We start from the raw sequence: 25833 nt of genomic DNA, 5'->3' as shown, positions 1-25833 counted from the left end.
GGTTCATTTTAGGCTCAAAGCTATGGAGTCGGCCATATGTAGATTGAGACCTCTGAAACCATGAGTCAAAATAAACTTCTCCTCCTCAAATGTTCTTGTTAGGTCTTTTCATCACAGGGACACAGAAGCTAACTAAAACAACCAATATGGACAATTCCTTCTTCTCATTCCTGTTTTGTAGCCCTTCTTCAGAGGTTAATGGCCAAGTGATGAGACAATGAAATACAAATTAGCCTGCACCTTTGCACTAAAGTAATTTCCACATGCTACAAAAAGAATGAGTTTAATATTATTCCTAGATAGAGGTTTGAGTCATTCAGCATTTGGTTATACAATGTCTCTTTATCATTTCTATAGAAAAATAATACCCCCTCCCAACAGCTGATAGGCAAAATGTATAAATAATTTTATTAGCTAACAATAATATAAAGCTTGTGCTGGAAAATTCTTAAACTTTGTCACAGCCATGGCAAATTAATATATACATGTGACTGTTCCAAATTACCATTAGACAAAATATTAAAGTTCTCATTTGCTTGTAATATTTCTAACAAATTCCTGAGTGTTATTTTATTTAAATTCTGATACATGGAAGAAAATATATAATTGTGGCTTCAAATAAATTTTACTGTCTCAGATAAGGGGTGCAGGTCACTAGAAAAGAGAAATGACAACAATAACTCTGAAAGCTCACTTCATATTATTGCAGTAGGTAACGACTGAGAAAGAAGCAGGCAGAGCTGCCACAGAAATTGAGTTCTCTTCACATGATTAGGTAATAATGGAAAAGTTAGGGGGCTGGGGTTGTGGCTCAGTGATAGAACACTCTCCTTGCACGTGCGAGACCCTGGGTTCGATCCTCAGCACCACATAAAAATAAATAAGTGAAATAAAGGTATCGTGTCCAACTATGACGAAAAATAAATAAATATTTTTTTTTAAAAAAATAATGAAAAAGTTACAATTTTCAGGTATTGGGAGCTTAATGTTTCATATCACAGTCTGAAGAATAGCTTTCTATGGTACACCATTTATGTTTCCTATTCTATAAGAGGTAACTTAAAGACCATGGGGGAAAACACTTCAATTGCCCAATACCAGCCTGGTTTAGTCCCATTAATGAATGAGTCTGAGACCTCATGATTTTTTAAAGCTAGTATTTGTTTTATCAACTTCAAAGAGCCAGTAAGTTTTATTCATAAAACTACAGTACATAGATATACTACCCAAATGTAGCTGGGAAATAATAATTGAATTATTTATAAAAAATTTTTTTATGTAGTTCTGTACAGAATCCATCGAATATATGTGAACTGTAAATGAAATGTGATATATAATAGTAGTTTAATCATTCAGACACAAATCTATAATCTTAGGGTCAAGACCTGCAAGTAAGAGCAACCCAGATTGGTTTTATTTTTATCTTCAAGTGGCTACACTAACATGACATATTACCACAACCCATTTCTTGATGGAACCCTCTTGGATGACTAGTGCTTTACTCCTGGGTTACCCCAGCAACCCTGTGAAGAATTTAAATATTAAAACAAGAAATTGATGCCCCATATGAAAACTTCATCCCTGTTTTTCACATTTAGGAATACAAAGAAATACCTTCCAAATTTAAAAAGAAAACAAAACATAAAAGTAAATGGACAAAACGAAGATACTTTAGCTTGTAGAAAAAAAAAAAACATCACTTACTTATTTGGAAGAAATCATGTGCATCTGTAATGAATTTGGTTTAAAAATTCTAAGATTTTCAAATGTGCAAAAATCTCAGTTTGTTTAAATTTTGCCTGAATGTGTTGTAAAACTCTCCCAGAACATTCCATTTAGTAGCATTTTCCTCCTGAAACTTTGTGCCTTTACAAAACACAAAATGAAGACCAAGAAGGTTTTTTCCTACTGATTTTTTCCAAGCTATATGTTAGAAAAAGGCAGTAAGAACAGCAAATAAAATAGTCAGGTTTTAGGCTTCATTCTATAAAATAAGCTGGGAAAAAATCCAGTATGATGGGAAAAATTATACATTGTAGATGTTTTGAATCATCCCAAAAGCTGAAAATAACATCCTACTAATTTATTTCATTAGAATTATTTCCTAGGAAAGTTATTTCCAACTGCAGAATAGATTTTTCTGAGCTTCAGCCATCATCCTTCCTATTTTTTTTTCCCATAATCTTCTTTTACCCTTTCAAATCCTCACTCATTCCACCCATTTCTCTGTCTTTTAAGGCACAAAATGGGAACAAGTGGCAAAATCCAGGGGATAGTTTTGGTTATTAAAGGCAAAAAGAATCTAAAGCAACTATAGCAATTTTTCAAATAAAAAAATTAATCTAGGCACTGTTATCTATTTTTAAAATTATGCCTAAAATAAAATTTCTTAATAGAAATGTTAGTCTCCACATCTGTACAGATTTTAATGCCACTGTAGTATTAGCGAACGCATTATTTGTATAAGGAAAGTTTAGACTAAATTATATCACAGTGATTAATTTGCTTGTGGGTTAAACCTAAATTCAGAAATCTATGAAACTATATATGTGGAAAAGATGGAAAGAAATCTCAGTAATTGGAGTGAAAGTTTTTCTCTAATTTGCTCTAATGCATCATTAAATTCAATTGTATGTGGAACTGAAAAAATACAGTCATTTTAGAACACAAAAGAGAAGCATTAAAATAGACATTGAGCTTTATATACTATAACTCATCTTTTAGTTTATACTCATAATTAAATTATTTAAAAATGCCATTAATAAAATATCTGAAACCATCAACAAACTGTGCAGTAAGAAACATGATAAGACAAAGAATTTAGCTTACTGAGGAACAGAGGAGCCTAACATCAAATGCTGAATAATTGTTAAAATTCAGATGTTCTCTACTAGAGTTATATCCTAAAGTCCATGCATAATTCTAAGATTATGACTACCAGAGAATTTTTATGATTACTGTCATCAACCTTTCATTGTTTCCACACTTATACTTCAACAGTTTCAATCAATTTGGCTCTTATCAAACACCTACAGAACAAATGAAAATGAATATATGATTGGTTAGAAAGAAAACTTTACTACAAAATTCATAAATGTTGGGCTGGGGATGTGGCTCAAGCTCTTTGGATGCTATGTTGAGAGAAAACATAAGGGAACAAAGGAGGGAAGCACAGACCCATTGGTGCCTATTACAATCTTGGGTCGAGCATGATGGTAACTTGGACCAGGCGATAGCAATGGAGTGGTGAGAAAGGACATGGAGACAAAAGGTTTAAATGCCAGGGGCTTGGTCCTAAGCAACTCAAAAGCAGAGTTTCCATGAATTTAACTAGGGGAAATGAATAGGAGCTTTATTTTCGACAATTTCATTGGACCTGAGAAGGTGGCAGGACAGGTGAGACCTTAGTTCAGGGAACAGGTTCAAGATGAGTAAGTACATTTGGGTCTTGTGTGTGTGTGTGTGTGTGTGTATAAATTTTTTTTTAAAGATAGACTTTATTCAGAGAGAGAGAGAGAGAGCGAGAGAACGAGATCGAGAGAAAGAAATAGAGAGAAAGAGAGAGAGAGAATTTTTCAGTATTTATTTTTTAGTTCTCGGCAGACACAACATCTTTATTTTATTTTTATGTGGTGCTGAGGCTCGAACCCAGCGCCCCACGCATGCCTGGTGAGCACGCTACCACTTGAGCCACATCCTAGCACTGTTGCATATATTTTTAAAGTCATGAGATTGGATAGTACCACTGCAAGAGTGAATGTAGAGAGAAAAGAGAAGAAACAAAAGGTATGAGCTCTGGAATAGCCCCAAATGCATACTATCTAAAACTAAAAAAATATTTTAAAATTCTCTCTCTCTCTCTCTCTCTAAATAAAAAAGATATAAATTTTTGTGAGTGGATAATATCCTATATTGTGTACAGATGCTGCATCTTCTTTCTCATTCATCTGTGCATGTACACCTACAATGATTCCCATGTCTTGGCTACTGAGGATAGTCTTGCAATAAACATGCAGTGCAAATATTTATTTATTATATTGCTTTGGTTTCATATCATATGTATCCAGAAGTGGTTTATATATAATATCCTATGGTAGATCTGTTTTTAATTTTTTGAGGAAACTCCATAGTGCTCTCCATAATTGCTATGCTAATTTACATGCCCACCAACAGTGTATAAGATTTCCCTTTTCACCACATCTTTACTATCATTTGTTACTTCTTAATTTTTTTGATAACAGCCATTCTAACCAGGGTGAGAAGATCTCTCCCTATAGGTTTGATTTGCATTCTCCTGACAGCTAATGACATTGAGCATTTTTTCATATATCTATTGACCATTTGTATTTTTCTTCTGAGAAATGTCTATTCAGATCACAAGTGCAGTTAGACAGAAGGAATAAGTTCTACTGTTCCACACACAGTAGGGCAGTGAAAGTTCACAATAGCCCACTATACATATTTTATGAATAACTAGAAAAGAACATATTTATGGTTTTAAACACAAAGAAATGAAAATGCTGATCAATACACATTGTACCGATGTATTGAATTGTCACACTGTATCCCATAATCATGTATAATTATTAGGCATTAATTTTTTTAAATATGCAAAAAGAGAAAAAGAAAAATATAACCATAAGGAATTACCACTCGAGATATTTTCTAAAACAAAGGCTAATCCATTTAATATTTTAAATATCTCTTCAAAAATATGTCATTTTAATTAGATTTTTATTTTACCTTTGATATTAGACTTAGAAATTGTTTTCTGTCACATGGCACAGGCATCTGCAGACACAGTCCATGTCACTGCATGACACCCTAACTACATGTAAATCAGACAGGTGAGCATGTCCTCAAAGGCAGGCATTGAGAAAAAATAGTCAGCTCCATTTCTGAACCACCCCAATATCTGGGAATACAGAGAACAAAATCTGCCTTGTAAGCATAGGCACTAGGCCAAGTCCTTTTTCAATATGCAAAAGGTCATGATGACACCATTTCATTGATGTTTTCTGTTAGCTACCATGGGACCCTGTTGTGTTTTCTGGAAAGAAAAACATCTCACTAAGATAGTGATTAACAAGGCAGGGGTTGCCTCTGGATCTATTTAACTTAATGCAGACTTCAAAGGACCTCCTGCATTGGGTAACTTTAACTCAATTATTTCTCTCATCCTCATTCTGATGAAGATCTTCTTTCTCCTCTGGAGACTTTTCATATATTGGCTCAGGTATATATGAATCAAATTTCATAGAAATGCTGCTTTTCCCTCCATAGTCATGAATACTACTATATGGCCATTTAACTAGAAAATCTATATTGCATCTTGAAAAAGGTTGGAAGAAGATTAGATCAACGATTCCTCAATTCCTTCCTATAACTACCCCTGATTATCTCTTACATGCACTCCTTCTGAAGGTGCCTCTGCCTCAACTGTTACATTCCATATCCACTCCCCAATCTTCCCCTCAACTATTTGATCCTAACAACACCTGCTCTAGCTTAAAGCTACTTATTTGTTTTACAAAATTCCCCTAACTAAACATCTACTGTAGTCAAAGTGCTTTCTCTTCTACGTTAAAAAAAAAAAAAAAAAAGCTTATTGCACAGGTCTTGGGGTGGCAGGGACACAAGTTAACCCCATGTGGTTTAAAAACAACAACAACAACACAAAAGTAATTTGAAGAAAATGGCCAGGAAGTTATTGCGCTATTTGACTATCACATGTTAAAAAATCAGTACCTAACAGGAAGTCTTCACTAAAATTTGTAAAGTTAAATAGCTCAAGTGGGCATCCTCTAAAATTACATACATATTGTATTTGTCATGCCTGATGTTTGATGTGAATCAGCTAGGTATAGGAAGTGAGAATTTTTAAAAATTATTTTGTTTATTATAAGGAGAACTTTGGGTCCTTGTTTGCCCAAATATGAAGTCAACAGAAAAAATTAAAAACAGTTCCATGAAAAGACAATTAAGAAATTACAGTTGTCAGATGATTAGATAGGGAGGCATCCCTTGTAAACCAAAGTGGAAAATAAAAACTTTCAACTTACTTTATACAACATCTGCAAAGGAAAAAATAATAATTGGAGGGTAGCATGGACAAAAACATCATTTTTTTCTTTGTTTATAGCAGAGATGTTAATAATTTTTAAATGGACAAAAAAGCCAAAGAAGAAATCAGAGTAAAATCTAGCAGCAGAAATGACAGCACTCTGAGAGTTTAAGAGGAATGAAGCAAATTACATTGAGTGGTAATAAGAGCATTTTAGTGAAATGGAATAATTAGTTGTTTTCAGGAAACAAATTTCATAAATTAAGTATCATGATTAAAACGAATTAATGATTAATAGTTGAGTCCTCTGTTCCTTTAAAGTTATCAAAATAAATATGATGGATTGAAATGTCACAAAACACAGAGTAACATCTACAAAACAACCTGTGGATAGGAAAGTTATATTCATCAAAGCTTCTTTTAAATAGAATATTAATAACAACAACAATAATAAACCATACCTTTTCTGTGTCAATTCCTTTTGACATGGACCATGTTGAAACAATATAATCCATGACTCGTTCACTAAGGCCTTTTGGGACCTGATAGAGCTTCAGAAAGTCCCGAACATTATTCAGCATCTCGTGGTATCGGTTGGTGTTGGCATACATTTGCTGAAAAATTGTGGTGACATTTCCAAAAATAGTTGCATAAAGAAGAGCTGAAAAAGAAGAATGAAGGAAATAAAACAAATATCCCCAAAATATTTAAGAGATGATTTTATAAATTTACATGGGTTAATGCCTAAAGAGAGCACCTGGCTCCTGGTATTCACTTAGGAAATGTTACCTTCCATATGATAAACATGATTTTGTACGCATGTACCATACTAGTCAACCTAACAAAGCATGAGGGTGGTTAAAATATGTAATAATGAATCAGATTATCCAAAGCTATAATTTTACCTTAGAAATTCTAGCCTTAGGATTAAAGTTAACCTCCAGCCTCATCCTCCTGAAAAAAGCCTAATGCATTTAAATTGTTCCAGGGACTGATGATCTAGCTTAGAAACGCAGGCTTCTTCTTACTGCTGACTGCTTCCAGCTTTTGGAATACTTCTCTGGTTATAAATATTTTTGACAGCACATCAGAAATATGTGGAGTGGAGACAAATTAAAATGCTCCATTTTTAGAAGTTTTGGAAGATAATCAGAGTTGGAATTAAAAGCTAAAATAAAATTTTGGAGGTGCCTGGAGTTATGAAACTCATGTCAGTATGCCAGTGGCTACAAGTTTTTTGATCCCATCATTTTAAGAATAAAGACAGCTCACTGAGCACTGTTATTTATCTCCTGGAAGCCATGAACGGCAATGACTGTTGCCCCCTTCTAAATCCTTAATTTACCAAATCTTCTTTCTTCAGATCTGGTCAGGCTGTGAATAATGACTTGCTGTTTTAGAACTGTAAAACTTTTAAAAGTACTTGAGTTTAGCCAGAAGAGAACACACCTCCAGTCTCCGACTCTAGATGCAAGAGATCATTACCAGGAAGTTCTTTCGAAAAGGGGACAGTACTTTATCCACCTAATAGTCAGTAAAAACAGGTGTTTAGTAACCACAGGCTTTGTGTAATAAAGCAGAATATCAGGTGGTGATCATTTACATCCTGCATCCTCTAATCATTTGAAAACAACTCCTCTAAACGGAGTGTGGGAAAAATAAATTTCATTTTGTAACTTCATGAGCCAAATCCCATTTAATGAAACTAGTAGAAAATCACGATAGCAAAGCAACTTATGATCCTTAATATACTATTTTGGATATATCATTTGTGTCTTCAACAACAGTTGTTCTCCTCAGAGTATAACAGATTTTAATTTCACAAATGAAAGCTATTATTTTATAAACATTTAGTCTGTTTTCCGGCAGAGAAGTAGAAGTTTTGATTCCAAGGACAACTTTTAAGATAGACGATATCTTTCTAAAACTGAGTAGAAATACAGCTGAAGTTTCTCAACTGTGTCTTTAAATCTTTGAATATTTATATTTTAAAACTTTAAAAAAGTAATCACAGAACTAACATCACTATTCTATCATTGTTGCTAGTAATAAAGACTAAAGACGAAAAGAAGCAATGGGAACAACTAAATGATAGAAGAACCATCTAACAAAAATGGAATTTCAAGTTTACAGAAAAGAGAAAAAAAAGGAGTTTATGTTTTTAAAATAATGAATACTTTAGGGGTTAATGAAATAATGCTTTAATTATAATGGGGCACTATTACAAAACATCATTTTTTGTAATAGTGCCCCATTATATAAACGGCTAATATCACAGAACTACCTATTTTGATATATTTTACTTGTTAAGAACCCCAAGATGTTTGCAGGGTGCTATATTAACACATACCTAACTACTGCCTTCTAGTTTAACAAATGTCCATACTAAAGAGGAGGATGGTGATAACAGAATAACATCTCCCAGAGAAGCATCACTTGGAAGCTATCCACACAAAAAACTACCTTTGGTAGAAACCTTACAGGGCAGAAAGTAATAGGATGGAATTTTCACATGCTGAGGGGGAAAAGAAACATGCTAACAAATACTGTTTGATTCACACATGAAACAAAGATAAAGATATTTCCAGACAAATAAGCTGAGAGATTATCACTGCCAGATGTGTCCCTTAAGGTATGACAAAGGAAAGGTATAAAACTCACCATAAAAGGCAAATTCAGAATTACCTAATATTGTAAGCACGGTATATAAACCTTCTTGATCTTTAGTACAAAGACTGAAAACAAAACAATTAAAAATAATGGCATTAATATGTTAAGAAGCCACATAGACAGATGCAAAACAGAAGATCAAAAGTTCAAAATGTGGGGAAAATGAAGTGTATGTGTACAGGTTCTTCAGTATCTTTTCTATTTTTTTTCTTATCTTTATGATCAATGAATAAGTTGTTATCATTTCAAAATGTCTTGTTACAAATAAAAGAGATTTTTTTGTAAGCCTATGGTAACAACAAAGCAGAAACCTATAACAGACCAAAAATAGTAAGGAAGGAATCAAAACACACTACTACCCAGAGAAAAATCATTTAACTACAAAGGAAGACTATAAAAGAGGAAGAAAGAAACTAAAAAAAAAAAAAACTATAAACTGGGTTATAAAATGTCAGTAGTAAGACCTTACTTACCAATAATTATGTTAAATTTAAATCGATTAAACTCCCCCAAGTAAGACACAGAGTGACTGAATGACTAAATATCAATAGAAAAGTATGTGCTGTGACAAATTTCTTGATGTTTTATCTTTCTGAGTACATTAAATATGCACTCAAAAATATATGCTGCTTATATGATCTATTTCCTTTCATTATTCAGATCTCTGCTCAAAACCCAACTCACCTTAGATGGCTCCCCTGACCATAGGGTCTAAACATTCCCTTCCATCAATATCACACTCCACATCCTCTTATTAGAGCTTGTTTATTTTATCATTATTTTAATTTACATTACATATTTATTTCTTTGTTATCCATCTTCCTAGTAGGAATGTAAATTCCAGGAAGGTAGGTGTGGACTGACTTCTATTGTTCTTTACTATATGTTCTCAAAATACAGTAATTCCTGCAACACAGTAGTTGTTCAAATATTTTTCAAGTAAGCTTACATACCCCAAACTAAGAAACAGTTTTTCAGAAACATTCTTCTTTTACATAAAAATGTCACTATTGGGGCTTCAAAAATACAGAAGGAATATACATTATTAAAGCTGGTACAGTAATAAAATATTTAGAAACTAAAGTAATACATGACCTCGCCATAGTAAGACAATAAATAAATTAGAAGGTCCATTGTTACTTATCAAACATAAATGACTATGATTTTGGGATGGTGAATTTTACAGAGACCTGTTACATTATTTAACCTTTGAATGGAGATAATGTACATAGCCAATTCACATATATCATATTAATAATTAGGAAGATTTGTGATAATTTCATAAGGCTCTTTTTATAAGCTTTTTGTAATCTTTTGGACTTAAAAATGATGATTTCATAAGCTTTTCATATTTATAGTTTTAGTAATACTGGAGTACATACCAGTAAAATATCTTGTCCAAAAACTCACATTTTTCTCACTCACCACAAAGGAATTATTTTGAAGATAATTATAGTAGGTTAAAGATGCCTAAAAAATCTCAGTCATCTTTTCCATTGACAGGCACAATCTACATCCCTTCCCCTTGAATCTGGGCCTACCCCATGATTGTTGAACCAATGAGATATAGTAACCATGATTATGTACCAGTATACAGGCTCAGGCCTTAAGAAACTAGAGACTTCCAGTTTCTCATCATTTGAACACCTAGTTTGAACACCTTATTAGAACCTAGTTTCCATGTTGTGAGGAAGCCCTGGTATTCTTCTACATATGCCCTCATGGAAAGGAATAAAGGCCTCTGGCCAATAGTTTTTATTGAACTCCCAGCTAAATCCTGATTGGCGGCTGAGCAATTTGAATATTGGTAAGAGCATACATTTCTGATAACATTTAAGACTATGTAGGAAGTTCAACCATCACTTTTCTCTTTATCTGTATTCATGATATTTAATAATGACATTTAAAATATGAAAGAAAACATTCCATCAATTTGCGATTATACGTACAGCACACAGTTTGACAGCATCAGTTTACGTTATTTGGCCAAGTCAACAAAAGAGTAGATTTTCCTGGCCCATTCAGGTCATCCCAGTTGATACCACATAACCTAGAAATAATTCATGTCTTTCTAGTCTTTCATAAACTGCAGATGCATATATGTAATAAATGGCAGGGTTTTCAAGCCACTAAGTTTTATTAGTTATGCAACTATAATAACTTAAGCCCTAATAAAGTAGAGTGATTCTCAGTTGGGTAGAGGACTTGGGAAAGCAAGGTAGTTAAATACCTATTGTTTTTAAACTATAAAAATTAAAGTCATCAATGAATGTTAAATGTTTTTAAAAAGATACAAGTTAAAAGATTGAGCAATGCTGTTATAACTAATGATAAATATCAATATTTATTCAAAAACTATTCAATTCTGTAAATATTCATTGAATATTTATATATGCCAGTCACCAAAGTAACCTCAGGGACATATAATGATTAAAAAAAAAAAAGACAAACATAATCCTCAGCTTCAAAGAGTATCTACTATTTCCTAAAGAAAAGTGCTAGTCTTTAATGATCTCAAGTCACATTCTTTGAAAGAAAGCTAATATTTTCTTTTTCACTGTTTACAAAAATTCACACACAAAAAAAATTAGAGCCCTGTCAAGCATATAACTGAACTGCAGTTTATTTCTCAGGCTTAAAGAATTCACAGAGCCAACAACAATCTATGTGCAGGTAATTAATTGTAACAGTTTCCACTTATGTGAGTTGTTCATCATAGCAGATAGAATAATAATATCTGGCTCTCTGAAGATATTATGTTCTTTAGTCATTTCATTTTGTTTGCTCACTAGATCCATTCACCTCCTTAATAACAATCTTTTTTCTTTAAATTTTGTGCCTATTGAATAATAATATCCAACATAATTTTTTTCCTAATTATCTTCATTGTGTATGTCTTGGCAGGTGACCATTGGCCTTGGCTTGCACAGTCTAAAATATTGACATGGGACTGCATTACTGATAACCCATAGGGCCACATAAGTGGTCCAACCATCATTTTCCTTTCTTTTGATATTCACTAATGTCCACTTTTAGTAATGATATTTAATATGTGAAAGGAAAATGTTCCATCAATATGTGATTATCTGTGCAGCACACAGCTTGGTAAAACATTTGAAATGGCTCCAGTTGGCCTTAAAACAAAGTGAAGAACCTCCAGTTTCAAGTCACTCTCCTCCACTTCTAACAGCTCCTGGTTTCCCTGGATGCACTTTTGCAATTATATTTTTATATTTTTCTTATATTTTTCTCATTTACCACAAAGGAATTATTTTGAAGATAACTGTGATAGGTTAAAAATGTCTAAAAATTCTCAGACACCTCTTCCATTGACAGTCACAATCTATATCCCTTCCCCTTTAATCTAGGCCTACCCCATGACTCATATACTTAGGCACACTTTTTCTTATCTTCATTTAATCTGTAACCCTACTCTACCCAGTATCTGCATATGCTATACGGTTAGAAATGAATCTGGTTTCTATGTTAAGTCTTAAATACTAAAAACTGCTAATTATATTATCCCTCTCAGGGATGCTAAAATTTTGAAGGAGGAATTTTAGGTAATACAATGATTGCATTGAATTATTATTTGAATTAACTGTTAGGACACGGAAGGGACCATTTTTAGAACTCACTAAATTTTAGCATAATGTTGGATATATTTCACCCAGCTTAGAGCTGATATCGTGATTATAACATCAACTAGCTTCCTCAAAATAGTCTCAACAATTACATGGCAATGGTTATTGATATTATTTCCTACATACCCTAAAGGCTGATTTAGTTTTAGGAAGATAATCATGGAGTTAGTAATCAATTACTAATGTTACATCGCAGATTAAAGAAAGGATAAGAAGGGGTTGAATGGAAAGATTTCGGAAGATTATGAATTCAAAAGAATTTTAGGAAATTAAAAGTATAAACAAAAAATTAAAACATCAAGATAACCTGGGCAAGGTGACATATGCCTGCCTAGCATTTGGTGGGGATCTCAAAATAGCTTGGTCTCCACTTTATCCACTTTATCCTTCTATGATAGTTATTTCTTTCATGGCAAGTAAATCCTGTTTTCTTTATTCTCTCTAATCTAGCACAATTCATTTAGATTTCTAATAAAATTAGTGTACGGATTCCTGCTTACACAGCTATGAAAGTTTTTGTACCTTTGATAAAAACAAGTCAGACCATACAGAACAATGCCTCTGAGATGAGACACTCAACAAATACTGTTCTCATTATTTCAGACTCATTTCTCATGGGTTACACAACAGTCCCCAATGTGTCAACTGTCAGGCAACCTGAGACAATCAGAGATTTAAACTGTGTTATCTTTGATTCCACCTTAGTATCCATCCCTTGCCCTCCTCTTGTGTGCCTCTCACTACCCTCTGCTCCCTTCTGGCAGGGCCCACTCCATTGCTTATGCCATCACACTCACTTCTATATTAGTAGGTGCCGTTGCCCAGCTAATGCAAAGACTAACCTAGACATACCCACAAATAATTACTCTGGAGGGGGCTGAGCTGCCATAGGCACCCAGAAGCACCATTTCCAGTAAGCACATGGCCATCTACACAAAGAAGCAAGTCTTGAGAAAGTGCAGAGCAGGGGCTGGGGTTGTGGCTCAGTGGTAGAACACTCACCTAGCATATGTGAGGCACTGGGTTCAATCCTCAGCACCACATAAAACTAAATAAACAAAATAGAGTTATTATGTCCATCTAGAACTAAAAGAAACACATTTAAAAAAAAGGAGCAGAGCAGGAGACCACTGTCGGTGTACACTCAGAGATTGCCAAAAGGACAAAGAGATATTTTTATTTTTGACAGTTTTCAAAAATCATAGTTACAAAAAAAAAGACAAAAATTTCAGCTGAGTATAAATAACTAAAGGAAAATAAAATAGGTTTGCATGAAGTGATGCAGAAGTGGACAAGGGTCAACACAACTTTATGTCAAAAAAAGAGTAGAACACCAACTTGGAAAAGACAGCATGACAGACATTGGGTTTTTGTTGTTGTTGTTGTTTGTTTGTGTTTGAGTCAGCTTTTTCACTGCTGTAACAAAAAGGATCCAAACAACACAACGGTAGAGGAGGGAAAGTTTATTTGAGAGCTCAAAGTTTCAGCGGTCTCAATCCACAGACATCAGGCTCCATTCCTTGGGGCTCAAGTTGAGGCTGAATATCATGGTAGAAGAGTGTGACAGAGGGAAGCAACTCACATGATGATCAGAGAGCAGAGAGAGAGAGGCTCCACTAGCCAGATACAAATACATACCCCCAAAGCCACGCCCCCAGGCCGCCCCTCCTTCAGCCACACCTGCCTTCAATTACTACTCAGTTAATCCCACCGATGATTAACTCACTGATTGGGTTGAGGCTCTCATAACCAAGTCATTTCCCCTCGGAACCCTCTCACGTTGTCTCACTCATGAACTTTTGGGGAACACCTCCCATCCAAACCATAACTGTTTGTTTGTTTTGGCAACTGAGGATATTTCGTTTGCCTTTCTTGTCTATTTCTAAATGTGCTATTTTAATATATTCAAGAAATAAGTATATTTTACAATTTATATAACTGATGGCATGTGCTTTTCACACTTCTATTTTGTTTGTAGTTATTTTCCTCTGTTAGGTTAAAAAAAGGAACATTTCCTATTCTATCATACACACACACACACACACACACACGCAATAGTGCAGTTATGGTCTCATCTGATGATTGATGATAATGACATGAGTTGTATCCTTTAAATATTTATAAATTCTTATATTGAGTATTATTTTTAAAAAAATGTTCGAAACAAAGTAAGAAAACTACAATGGCAAAACTTTGCTACTTCACTAATCCAACATTTTGATACAGAGTTGTCTCCACTCTCTCGGGATGTTGCCACACGACCATCAACCCTGAAGAAGTGTAAGTTGTCCTGTTATTTTACTCAGCATAATGTCTTCCAATTCTATCCATATAGTCACAAATGAGAAGATTTTGCTCTTTTTATGGCCAAATAGTATTGTGTGTATAAATAGACACACACACACACACACACACACACACAACATATACATATGTCCTGCATTTTCTTTATTCATTCATCAGTTGATAGACACTTAGACACTTAGGTTGGTTCCATTTCTTGGCCATTGTGCATACTGCTTCCATAAACACGAGGGTTCACATATGTCCCTCTGACATATTGATTTCATCTCTTTTGGATATATACCCGATAGTGGGATTTATGGATTACATGGAATTTAAATGCGAGACCTGAAACTGTTAAACTAGAAAACATGGGGATATGCTTCAGGATATTAGAATAGGAAATAATTTTTGTGTGTGTGTGTGTACTGGGAATTGAACTGAGGGCCACTCAACCACTGAGATACATCCCTAGTTCTATTTTGTATTTTATTTAGAGACAGGGTCTCACTGAGCTGTTTAGGGCCTCATTAAGTTGCTAAGGCTGGCTTTGAATTTACAATCCTCCTGCCTCAGCCTCCCAAGCTGGTATTACAGGCATGTGCCACTGTGCCCAGCAGGAAAGAATTTTCTGACATGGCTCCAAAACACAGGAAACAAAAGCAAAAGTAGATAAACGGGATTACAGCAAACTAAAAAGCTTATGCACAGCAAAGGACATGATCAACAGAGTGAACAAATAACCCACAGAATGGGAGAAAGTATTTGCAAACTAATCAACTGACAAGGGATTAACATACAGAATAGATAAGGAACTAAAAAAGACGAAATAGAAAAAATGAATAATTCAATTTAAAAATGGGCAATAGAACTAAGTAGACATTTCTAAAAAAGAAGACATACAAATAGCCATATGGGTCTTAAAAAATGTTCAACATCATTAATCATCAAGGAAACGCAAATCAAAACCACAATGAGGTTATCAACTCACAAAAAAAGATACAAGACAGCAAGTGCTGAAAGGAACCTTCAGACTATTGGTGGGAATGTCAACTGGTATTGCTACTTATGAAAACCAGTATGGAGTTTATTCAAAAAATTAAACATAGATCTGCTTTACATTATGTGACTTGGGTCAAGTTAATTTCCTGAATTTTTTTCCTTTATATTTTTATGGGGGATAAAATAGTAATTTAGGGAGGTCATATGGATATGAAAAGACAATGCACATAGGTTTATAATAAGCACTAAGGTTTGCTATCACAATTATTAATATCAGGTTTCTTAATGCACTTCTGTTAATGTGACCCCGTATATGTATTAACATATCTTGCTGTACACATACTAACGTTCTTGAAAGCAAATATCTTTTAAACTCAATATCATAGTCCTACACACATAATTTCTTGACACATGAAAGACAGAAGTTGAATTAAACTTAAAATACTCCTGTATAGCAAAGAGCAAGTGCACAAGAACCATCCCAGCTCAAATATGAGAACACCATTAAAGTATTATAACATGCCAATCTGAAGAGATGGAAAGTCCAAAGAAACAAAGACATTAAGAAGAATAAAATTACAAACAGTATAGCTTGGGTGACAACTATCTACTAATCTATTCCAAGAATATTAGAACCCAAGGACACCAGTTGTTAAGTCTTGATAGTTTATAAAAAATAAAATAAAAATAATAGCAATTCCTATTATAATGGTGTAGATAAAAATTCATCACAAATTAATCAAGAAAAAAATGCCTATACCAAGCATAGATTAAAAGTTCAAGTGGGTATACCATTTGGCCCAATTATTCCATTTCTTTCAAATGAATTATAAAATGAGTACACAAAGACGTTCACTCATATGTTTTTTACAGTTTGAAGAAAAAAAAGTAAAAAGTTCCAAAATAAAATTGGGGATACAAATGTGAGCACAGTAATAAAATGGAAAAATAGACTTTAAGATGATAATGGGGATCTCTGGTCATAAATAAGAAAAAAAACAATGGCACATTTTTATTAGAAAAAAGTTGTGCACAACATTTTACATGTGTCTGTAAATGTATAGGGGAGACTGATTTGGGGGCATACAAAAAAAATAACTACAGGGACATTTGTAAAATGTTAACAGTTGTTATCTTTGGACAATAAGATTTGTGGGTTTTTAAAATTTTTATTTTTATTGGTTCTTTTTAGTTATACATGACAATAGAATACATTCTGACATAATTATAAAAGCATGGAATATAATTCATTCTATTCAGTCCCCAGTATTTCCCCTCCCTTCCTCCTACCTTCCATTCTCTTCCTTCTTAAACTGCAGAGAATTTCTGTAGTTTTTTTTTTTTTTTTGCAAATAAACATGCACCACTTTTATTAACAAAAATAAGTTATTTATATATATTTTTAGAAAGTCTGAAGCTATAAATTTCTTTAAAGAGTAATTATTTCAATTCCTAGGTGACACATTAACAGAAGTACATTAAGAAACCTGATATTAATAATTGTGATAGCAAACCTTTAGTTAGTGCTTATTACAAACCTATGTGCATTGTCTTTTCAAATCCATATGACCTCCCTAAATTACTCTTTTATCTCCCATAAAAATATAAAGGAAGAAATTTAGGAAATGAACCTGACCCAAGTCAATTTCAACAACTACACAACCTAAAACTCATATCAGCTTTAAGATTGATTTTGCAAATAATATTCTGTCCTGCAGCAGATCTCTTGTAGCCCTTATTGGTTGCTTTGAAATCATTGGTATAGACAAAAGTTCTTAAGCACAAACAGCAGATCTCAAAGAATTAAGTACTGCTAGAGAGTAGAATACAGACCAAGTGGAAACTGTACACAGCCTTTAAAACATATGAACCAGTGGATGTTCTGGGCCCCTCTCTAAGCTGGGGTGTGATATAGACAAGGAGATTTAAAATCTATTATTTAGATAGAGCAGCACAATTCACAATAGCCAAACTAGGAAACCAGCCTAGGTTTCTATCAAGGGATGAATGGATATAGAAAATGTGGCAAATATACACAGTGGAGTTTTATCCGGCCATAAAGAAGAACATAATTATGTCATATGTAGGAAAATAGATAAAACTGGAAATCATCGTGTTGAGCAAAATAAAGCAGACTCAGAAAGTCAAGGGTGTGTTTATTCTCATGTGTGGACACTAAAGAGAAAACAGAGGGGGGAAAAGGAACCTCATGAAAATAGAAGGGAGACCAGTACAGTAGAGGGGCAGGATTGGGGAAAGAGAAGAGTAAAGGAAAAGGAGAGGTACTAGGGGATGAAACTGATCAAATTATGTTATCTGCAATATATTACAATGAACCTCACTGTTAAGTATAATTATAATGCACCAATAAAAATGACGTGCAAAACTGTTAACAGTTACCACATTACCCAAAGCAACCATTTCATGCAAAAGAAAATGCACTAATACCTCTGTAATACAAAAGGAAATTTTCAGTTTACTTTGCTTGTGCTAAGAAAGTTTATTGATTATAACAGACAATACTAATCAGATGTTGATCTTTATTTTGAAAGAATTCAAAATTCAAGAAAATTGGACATATACTTAGTGATGGAATGGAAATGCCAATTAGTGAATCTTGGAAGGCAAAGAACCCAGGGAATATGAACAGTGCAAATCCAACATTTATAGTGTCCCTAACACAACCCTCAAATTTTGTGTCATATAAATCATTGCTGCATCCATTGGCCTTCCATTCCAATCCAGTTTAGATGTTCTGCCAACACTTTGTGAAGGCTGATTCCACCTTCGCTGGGTTCCTCTCTTCATTTTCTTAAATACTAGGGCCAGTCCATGGAACTCAGAAACAGTATGAACATGTCTTTCACCAACAGGCTTCAAACACCTTCTTTAAAGCACTGAAAAGAATAACTCCAGGTATAGAGACCCATTACAATATTGCTACTCAGTCCCACCTCCCCACTTCACTTCTACCCTGGAAATTACACTAAAAATCAAGTTTTTCCAACCAGATGAACCCTCTTTGGACAGCTGGAATGCAGTTTTTCAATTTGGAGCTGAGAAGACAGTTGAACCATTATAAATTTCATTCTGTGAACATTTCCTCGATGTGTGTAAAGTACAACCCTTCTGCATGGTCAACTGCAGAACAAATTAAGTCTTTCAAAGGTGAAACTGAGTCAGCTTAACAGACAGACCTTCTGGTTCAATACATGGCCACTCTCCTCAGGTCCATTCCGGCTCCTCTTTCCATATGATCTTCCTTGTAAAACCAACTATTAAAAGAGTTTTTCTTCTTCAAAAATACCTTTTATACTCAGGACCCTACTTTCTCCTTTCTATTAACATTCCAGAATTTAATCTTCTTATCCTATGGCCAGGTAACCATAACAGCTTCCTAACTGTTCTCTGCCTCCAGGTCATTATAATACAGTCTACACATAATACATTGTTTAGAACATTTGTAAGAAGTCTGAGGGAATTCATGGTCATAATTTTTATAACCAAATTGTTTCAAGTATTAGTGAAAAAATAAAAAAATATGTAAAATGGCCCATCTCTATTCATAATGCCTAGCATTGCTTTTTCCCACAAAAAGCACTGAATGAGTGTATATTCAATATGTCAAGGACCCACAATTTTCTAAAACAATAGTTTCTGTAATTTTGTTTTCCTCTTTAAAAAATGCTTTAAGTGTATCCTCATTGCCTATAAAATTAAGGCAATGGGAAGTTTCTATCAAACTCAGTACTTCATATTTTCTCAAAAAATTAATTTATCAATTCCCTACCTAGACTCTGAGCCCCTGGAAAGAAGAAAACTACATCCTTAACTTCTTTACCAATCAAGTCACATTCTTCCCAGGGAACAAATAAAAGTTAATTTAGCCTTGCTATAAAAAAGAGATGTGAAGCTTTTCCTGACTAAATAACAGAATATGAATACAACTGTGTCTCTCCAGATGCCTGATGTGGTGCATGAATTATCTTACCACCTATTAAAAACTCATATACTGAATAGCAAACAATTCATCAAGAGAGAGGAAATAATTTCTGAGTAAATTTATTCTCTGATCACTGAGACATCAATTCCTTTCATAAAATCAAATATAACCACAATAATTCTCAATAAAGTGGGTTATCAACAAAAGTTGCCAATGAACATAAATGAAATACAGTGTCGTTTGGGAAAATGTAAAACTGGTTTGTGTGAGCATAGATGTCTTAAATTGTATGCATGTGGTCAAAATATTTACAAACTTTATAACACTTAGTACACATTCATTGAGTGCTGTTATAGAAGATAAACAGAAGTGCAATTTTACATACCCATTTTTATGTCTTAACAAATACTTAAAGCATTTTGGTTATAAAATTAAATGAATATGACTTTTCTCACACTCCTTAAAAAATGTTCTGAACAGATTATCAGAAAGCCAACAAAATATCAATACAATAAGAAAGCTGATCATTAAATAACACCACACTTGGCAAAATGCTCTGAAAAGGTCAATTGGGTCAAAGCTAAATGGGCTGACCTTATTTTCCAACTGAAACTGTTCTACATTAAAATGACTTAGTCTCCTCATTGCTAATTTAACATTGACCTTAACAACTTCCATCTCTCTTTACAACACTGCTAACCCTTTTATTGTAGGACACACTACTCCTGTACTGGCTCTTGTCTCCTCCCTTTTCTAAGGTAATCTTAACATTAATCACCTCTTAAGATCCACAACACATAGTAGCTTTACGCTAGGACAATAGGAATAAGGAGAGCTGTCCAGGTTAAACCAGAGATAACACAGTCCACTCTACCCTTATTCCAATTCTTTTGGTGGCCCTTTCTCCCATTACAAGAGAAAAGGTCGATGGACTTCTGCTCATCATTTTGCATTAGAACTCATTCACAGAATTTCAACCTACACCTGAATTGAAATGGCTTCCCTGTTTATATACACTACCTCTTATGTCACAAGTACCCACACAATCGCTTCCCTTGAATGAATGGATCCCTCACACCGCCTGATGCGATACCTAAAAGGAGTCATGTCATTATCTTCAGGTCTAGAAAATTATTACTCTCCATATTTCTTTTTAGGTTCCTCTGAATGAGCATAAAATATAGAAACAAGGCTCTAGAATCTAAAAACCACTATGTACTTTTGGTTTTGTTTGTTTAGGCTGTGACTGTATGCAGATTACAAACTCTGAGATTTTAAAATGAACAGTGAATTTTTTTTTAAATATATGAGATGAGAAAAGTATGCAAAGAGAAGGCAAAAAAAAATTGGAAAAGATATAAGAAATTTGATACGATGGAGGAGCCAAAATCTGCTGTCATCTATTGGAACACTATAATTCTCTGTGATGGTAACAGATGTTTCTCCAAAAAAGAAAACAAAATTTTTGGATCAAATAAGCTTCATTAATATTGCATATTAATTCTCTCTCTTGGAGAGTCCCAATTCACATTAGCATATCACAATGCATATTAGCATATCAAAAGCTCTAAGAAGACTTGCAGTAAAGACACCGTTTTTCATACTTGTTTGTTCTTGGAACTCCTTTTGATCATTGGAAACCTACAAACATTTTGCAGATCTCAATGGAAAACTACTTTACAATCACTGCTGTAGACAAGAGGGAGCAGGTGCAGGCATTAAGGCATATGAGAGACTGTCGCCACAATCCCAGGATACTGATAGTCCGGCACTGAGGAGTCCATTATTGTAAATCTAAAAGCAGGTGATTGCTATATCAACCAGTGTCATAGATTGAAGTAAAAAAAAAGGGGAGGGGGACAAGTAACACTAGATTATGCCTACCTACAGGAAAAGCTAGAGTAGGAGGGCTAGGTAGTAAGGTCCAACATGAATCTGACGAAAATAATAACCCAGGCAGTGACAGAGAGCATGGCATAGGAAGTATACATGAGTTAGCAGGCATTGTTGCTATTTCCACCAAGGCTTGTTGGGTCTTCAGACACTTATATTCCTCAGTTACTATGCTTTTGGGGTATTAAAGTCACATTCCACAACTTAATCTTAAGTCAGTGGTGAATAAGGGTAAAAACTAAAGGGTGAAAAATAAAAGTTCAATTTGCAGTTTTAGACAAATTGTATGAATGGGAAAGAGACTCAAGACAGATAAATAAGCTACCAGATTGTTCACCATCTCTAGGAAGAAAGAAATGATGAGAATCTGAATTGGAGCAGATGAAGACAGAAACAAACCAAAAGACACAAAGAAGAATCCACAGGACAGAATAACTGGACTTAGGTCAGAAGACTGGAACACAGTTACACTCCTTCAGACCTGGTTTCCTGAGGACCATCAATGGAATATTGGCATTTTGCATATTCAGTGTGTATTATCTTTTTGAAAATCACTTCCAGTTCCTTTTGAAAATCACTTCAATGTGTACATTTAGCTTCTCTGTGTAAAGTGCAAATTTATTACAGGCAAGAAAATTTTCTATGAATTGTACATTTCCTAAGACCATTTTGTGCATTACTTGGAGCAATAAATTAACTGATGTAAAGTTAACTGCTGTTCAGCAAGCACTGTAAGTTATTCCATATATGATGGGACATTCTTGCTGATTTATTTTAATGATAACATTCCACCCCGTGTATAACACAAGATTGGATATCTTAAGGAGCAATGCCCATGAGATTACAATGCATGTGACCATAATATTATCATCAAATTAGAGGAACAAATCCATGTGATATAGAGGAAGACACAAGAACACCATCATCTGGAAATTTTAAAAGCAGAATACATTGCTTTACTTAACATTTACTATGTAAATGTACATTTACTATGATTTCAAGAAACTGAGTATGCTGCCCACTACAACTTCCCACCTCACCCTATTCATTAAGAGCAGGGCAAAAATGAAATTGCTTAGAATGAATGGAGCCAATACAAAGCTGTTAGAATAACAAAAAATGGCTTTGGTTTAGTAGGCTTGAAACACTGTAAGTCCTGTTTGGATCAAACTGTCCCCACCTTTTCAATTTTTAAGACTGTGTACCCCATGAGACACTATGCACCCAACAAAATCCCTCATTATACTTTACTGAATCTCTTACTATCTACCGCATCACCAGGTTTTATTCTTTTCTAACAACACTTGGTACCAAATGTTCACCTTTTTCAATAAATTATTACTGCCAAGGTTTGACATGTGTGGAATAAAGCCATATCAGGTTCATTCTACGGGGCACATCATTGTGGCAGGAATGTCAACTCTAATAAGTATGTGATGAAAAAGATCGTCAGGGCTCCTGTCAGGTAGTACCTAACCTGACAGTAGGTTAAAACTGAACATTAACATGAAGAGGTTGGGTGACTGAGGCTGACAGCTGTCATTAATACTGTGAAAAAGAAATATGCCACCTAACTTTCCCAGACGTCACAGCTTTCACATTCCCATTTAACCCTTCTAACAAACATGGGTGCCGGCATTCCTTCACACTTAGAGATGAGAAATCTGTCTCCGCCCAATCTTTATTAGTCTGGGCACTCACCATCTCTCAGCTGAATTCCTGCCATCACCTCCTAATGAATGCTCTTGTCAACAGTCACATTCCAACTGAAAGAACTGGGCAATACCTAGGCTTTTCCAGGGGAACAACAACAACAACAACAACAACAAAAAAAAAAACCCTGAAAACACGGTGGTTTAACAATTGATGGTGAAGTTGCTCCCACCAACTTGACCTTCTCATCATGTGCTCCCCATGGTCATCACCAAAGGAGCGAGCATTAGATGAGCATGCAGACCACTTCCTCCCCATCTTTGTACCCTCCCCACAACAAGGGAAGCTGGAAAGGGGAAGAGAACACAAAACAGTCAATCGCTAAAAACAGCTTCTGCCACACCACGTTGATTGGTTGCAGTAAATCTGCTCCTACCACCACTCTACACTCTGTGGTGTCTGATCTCCACCTTCAGCTTCTCATACTTCACATCCTGAAATTCAAGCTCCACAAACCCAGAACCGTTGGCTTCTTGTACACTACGCCCATTCTCCTGTTGGCTACTTTCCCCCCAAATCACAATTATGACCACTTCTAGCAACATCCACAGCTATCATCCTTGCCCAACCTATCTTTTTCCTAAAATTCTTCAGTAACCTCCTAACTTGTTCTTTATTCCATCGTAGCCTCCAGTAGTGTATTCTCAACCCAGTAGCCAGCACTTTATTTTAAAATACAATCATATCATGTCACTGACCTGTTGAAAAGTTTCCTGGGGTTCCCATCAAAGCCTGCACGACCCAGTCCTGTCTTCATCTACCCCTCTCTTCCACCTTTTCTAACACTGGAGTCTCAGATGCTTTGTCCACTCTGTATACCCCTGCTTCAGAAGCCCCTGCATTTTCTGCTCCTAGAACATGCTTCTACGACTCCCTCCCTGATGTTATTCAAGTTTCTTAAATGTCACCATCCAAAACAGGAACCTCTTTATGCCTTACTTTTAACCTGCCTCTTTTTCTTTTACCTGATATTGCATTTTTTTAAAAAAAATTGTAGTTGTAGATGGACACAATGCCTTTATTTTTATGTGGTGCTGAGGAACCAACAGTGCCTCATCATGCAAGGCAAGTGCTCTACCACTGAGCTACAACTCCAGCCTCTAATGTTGCATTCTGAATCTGCTTGCTGCCTGTAACACCTGACACCCTCTCCATATTGAGAGGTCTGTGAGATCCAGATGTTATCTGTCACATTCAATATAATATTCCTTGAGCTTAACACAATCAACACTGGATGAATGAAAGAATAATGGAGTGAGGGAATCCTGTCCCTCTAGGCCTGCTGTGCACTTTCTCCAATGCCACTTGGTGGTTACTCTATCTTTAAGCTTCAGCTGAAAATCTACCCAAGCCTTCCACATTCTTCCCATCAGCACCTCCCAGTGCTCTTGGACTCTAGCAAAGTGTCTGACATGTTGCCATCATTCAATAATGTCATAGCAATCCATAAATTTCAAAAGCCATGAGGCCTTACGGTAAGTAATTAACAAGAGATGAAAACCCAACATTTATGGTTTTTAGGTCCCTTGCTACTGCTACTCGATGCCATGCTGCTATAAAATGGACATTTTGTAGCTGAAATTCAGCGTTTTGAGTATATTTTCTTTTCTTTATAGTCCTTTCAACATTTTAATCAAAATATTTCAATAAGGTAATTTGTAAAATGCCCCTATTATGCTCAAAATTAAATAATGATAGATATACAATTTTTATCATATATCATATACTTTTTTTTCTTTTTTCTTTTTTTTATTGGTTGTTCACAACATTACAAAGCTCTTGACATATCACATTTCATACATTAGATTCAAGTGGGTTATGAACTCCCAATTTTACCCCAAATGCAGATTGCAGAATCACGTCGGTTACACATCCACAATTTTACATAATGCCCAATTAGTAATTGTTGTATTCTGCTACCTTTCCTATCCCCTACTATCCCCCCTCCCCTCCCCTCCCATCTTCTCTCTCTTCCCCATCTACTGTAATTCATTTCTCTCCTTGTTTATTTTCCCATTCCCCTCACAACCTCTTATATGTAATTTTGTATAGCAATGAGGGTCTCCCTTCATTTCCATGCAATTTCCCTTTTCTCTCCCTTTCCCTCCCATCTCATGTCTCTGTTTAATGTTAATCTTTTCTTCCTGCTCTTCCTCCCTGCTCTGTTCATAGTCACTCCCATTATATCAAAGAAGACATTTGGTATTTGTTTTTTAGGGATTGGCTAGCTTCACTAAGCATAATCTGCTCTAGTGCCATCCATTTCCCTGCAAATTCCATGATTTTGTCATTTTTTAGTGCTGCGTAATATTCCATGGTGTATAAATGCCACATTTTTTTATCCATTCATCTATTGAAGGGCATCTGGGTTGGTTCTACAGTCTAGCTATTGTGAATTGTGCTGCTATGAACATCGATGTGGCAGTATCCCTGTAGCATGCTCTTTTAAGGTCTTCAGGGAATAGTCCGAGAAGGGCAATAGCAGGGTCAAATGGTGGTTCCATTCCCAGCTTTCCCAGGAATCTCCATACTGCTTTCCAAATTGGCCGCACCAATTTGCAGTCCCACCAGCAATGTACAAGTGTACCCTTTTCTCCACATCCTTGCCAGCACTTGTTGTT

At 35.0% G+C, this 25833-nt stretch overlaps 1 protein-coding gene across 1 annotated transcript in view; it reads right to left on the bottom strand.

Moving 5' to 3' along the window:
* Kcnh5 (potassium voltage-gated channel subfamily H member 5) overlaps window positions 1–25833 on the bottom strand; it is a 280612-nt gene that overhangs the window by 97229 nt on the left and 157550 nt on the right. The window contains exon 8 of the mRNA XM_026385185.2: window positions 6526–6725. Coding sequence (XP_026240970.1) covers window positions 6526–6725 — 200 coding nt within the window. The remainder of the gene's footprint in view (window positions 1–6525; window positions 6726–25833) is intronic.

This window comes from Urocitellus parryii, chromosome 6, assembly GCF_045843805.1.
Source record: "Urocitellus parryii isolate mUroPar1 chromosome 6, mUroPar1.hap1, whole genome shotgun sequence".
In the NCBI taxonomy this organism is placed as follows: domain Eukaryota; kingdom Metazoa; phylum Chordata; class Mammalia; order Rodentia; family Sciuridae; genus Urocitellus; species Urocitellus parryii.
This window is presented reverse-complemented; position numbering and strand designations above follow the sequence as displayed.